At 40.6% G+C, this 2,104-nt stretch overlaps 1 protein-coding gene across 1 annotated transcript; it reads left to right on the top strand.

Moving 5' to 3' along the window:
• The first annotated feature begins 840 nt into the window (after positions 1-840).
• Positions 841-1,797, top strand: LOC113886430 (olfactory receptor 143-like). Its single transcript, XM_027532617.1, has one exon. The coding sequence runs from the start codon at positions 865-867 to the stop codon at positions 1,795-1,797; it is 933 nt and encodes a 310-aa protein (XP_027388418.1). The 5' UTR covers positions 841-864.
• Positions 1,798-2,104: the final 307 nt, after the last annotated feature.

Below are 2,104 nucleotides of genomic sequence, written 5' to 3' on the forward strand. Positions count from 1 at the left end.
AGAAAGTAAATATCAGAACACACATTGCTCTGCCTTGGGGATTAAGAAGAATACTTAACTAGTAGTATATTGTGTCTCAAAAGATCTGTGACACAGAATGGAAAGAAAAACTCATTAATTTTTAATGTCAGGGAGCTCATTAACTTGAAAGGAAATCACAAGGGAGAGAATTATTTTCTGTGCTTCTAATCAATTTTCCCAGAACTACAGGGTATGAAATACATTCTACTTGAGTTAATTGATTGCTTCGGAGCTTGTTAAGGTGGATATTATCCTTGCAAGTGAAGAAGACCTTCTGGGGAAATTCTCAAATAGAAATTATGGCCTATTCCCTTAGCATGTCAAAGACTGAGGACCACAGTGATGGATACTGTCTTCTTCCTTGTCAGAAACTTTGACCTTCTAAGGACTGTAAGGTAGAAGGAGTCCTAAGGTTCAGTGGCAGTGAGGCATCACAGAAAAAGAAGGTGAGGGTTGAATCACCTATGTCTCAATTCCTTTCAAACCTCAGACTATATAAATCGAGGGTTCTGTGGAATACCACCTATTTATTGTTCTTTTCAGCCCTGATCCTGAACAGAGCCTGGAGAGAGGAAGAATGATGTGCAGAGACACTGGGAGTCTACCAGTATTTTTTAAGCACAGAGACAAACAAGAGGATTAAGGACAGAAAGAAGAAAATGAGGAATCTGCGGGAATAGTCATTACAAGTCTTGCATTTTGGATGCTTTGGTGAGTCTCTTTAGACAACCCTGTGGTTATAAAAAGATCCAGCTATCACTCGGGAAACAGGGAAAGTCCATGAAGGTCCATTGTGAATCTGAGTTTCTGCCCCTGTTCCTACAGATCACGACTGTGTAGTAAATGAATATGGAAAATGCTTCCTCTGTGACTGAGTTTATCCTTATGGGATTGACAGAACAACCTAAACTCCAGTTACCCCTGTTTTTCCTGTTTCTTCTGAACTACCTGGTCACTGGGTTGGGAAATTTATGCTTGATGATTCTAATTTCTCTAAATTCACACCTGCACACCCCCATGTACTTTTTTTTGTTCAATCTCTCTTTTATTGACCTCTGTTACTCATCTGTCTTTAACCCCAAAATGCTAATGAACTTTATTTCCAAGAGGAATGTCATCTCCTTTACAGGATGTATGTCTCAGCTGTTTTTCTTCTGCTTTTTTGTCGGCTCTGAGTGCTATGTGTTGACAGCCATGGCCTATGATCGCTACGTGGCCATCTGTAAGCCCTTGTTGTATACAATGGCCATGTCCCCTCAGGTGTGTTCTCTGCTGATGTCTGGTTCGTATGTGATGGGGTTTGCTGGAGCCATGGTCCACACAGGGTGTATGATGAGGCTGATCTTTTGTGGTTCCAGCATCATTAGCCATTATATGTGTGACATTCTCCCACTCCTCCAGCTCTCCTGCAGCAGCACTTATGCCAATGAGATCGTGGTTTCTGCTGTTGTGGGGACAGTTGTCATAATATCTAGCCTCATTATCTTAATTTCTTATGCTTTGATTCTTTTCAATATTCTTCATATACCATCATCTAAAGGTTGGTCTAAAGCCTTGAGCACCTGTGGGTCCCATATTACAACAGTTGGTCTATTCTATGGATTTGGGCTGCTCACTCATGTCAGGCCACCGTCTTCTAGTTTTGTAGAGCAGGGAAAATTTTTCTCAGTGCTTTACACTAATGTGGTACCCATGCTGAACCCTCTCATTTATAGCCTCAGGAACAAGGATGTCAAAATTGCTGTGAAGAAAACCTTGAAGAGAATCACAAAATGAATGAAACCAGTTATGCCACCTTTTCTTTATTTTTTTAAGTCTTTTTCTTGCTCCACTGTATCCTCTTCCTCTTATTCTTTTGTCACAATCTTCATTTGTCTTTCTAATGTCCTCTTGGCAGGATTTAATCTCTAATGTCTGATGTCTTTTCTTCTCTTGCCCCTTAATGTAACCTGTGGGCCTATTTAACTGGAGAATCATCTTCAGCCCTAAGTGATCCCATAGCAGTTGCAGGGTAGGGACCAATAACCTTTCCCATCTGATGATAACACTATTATTTTCCTTGTGTGTCTGTTCATCCAAGGTA

The sequence above is a fragment of the Bos indicus x Bos taurus genome, chromosome 29 (assembly GCF_003369695.1).
Source record: "Bos indicus x Bos taurus breed Angus x Brahman F1 hybrid chromosome 29, Bos_hybrid_MaternalHap_v2.0, whole genome shotgun sequence".
Classification (NCBI taxonomy): Eukaryota; Metazoa; Chordata; class Mammalia; order Artiodactyla; family Bovidae; genus Bos; species Bos indicus x Bos taurus.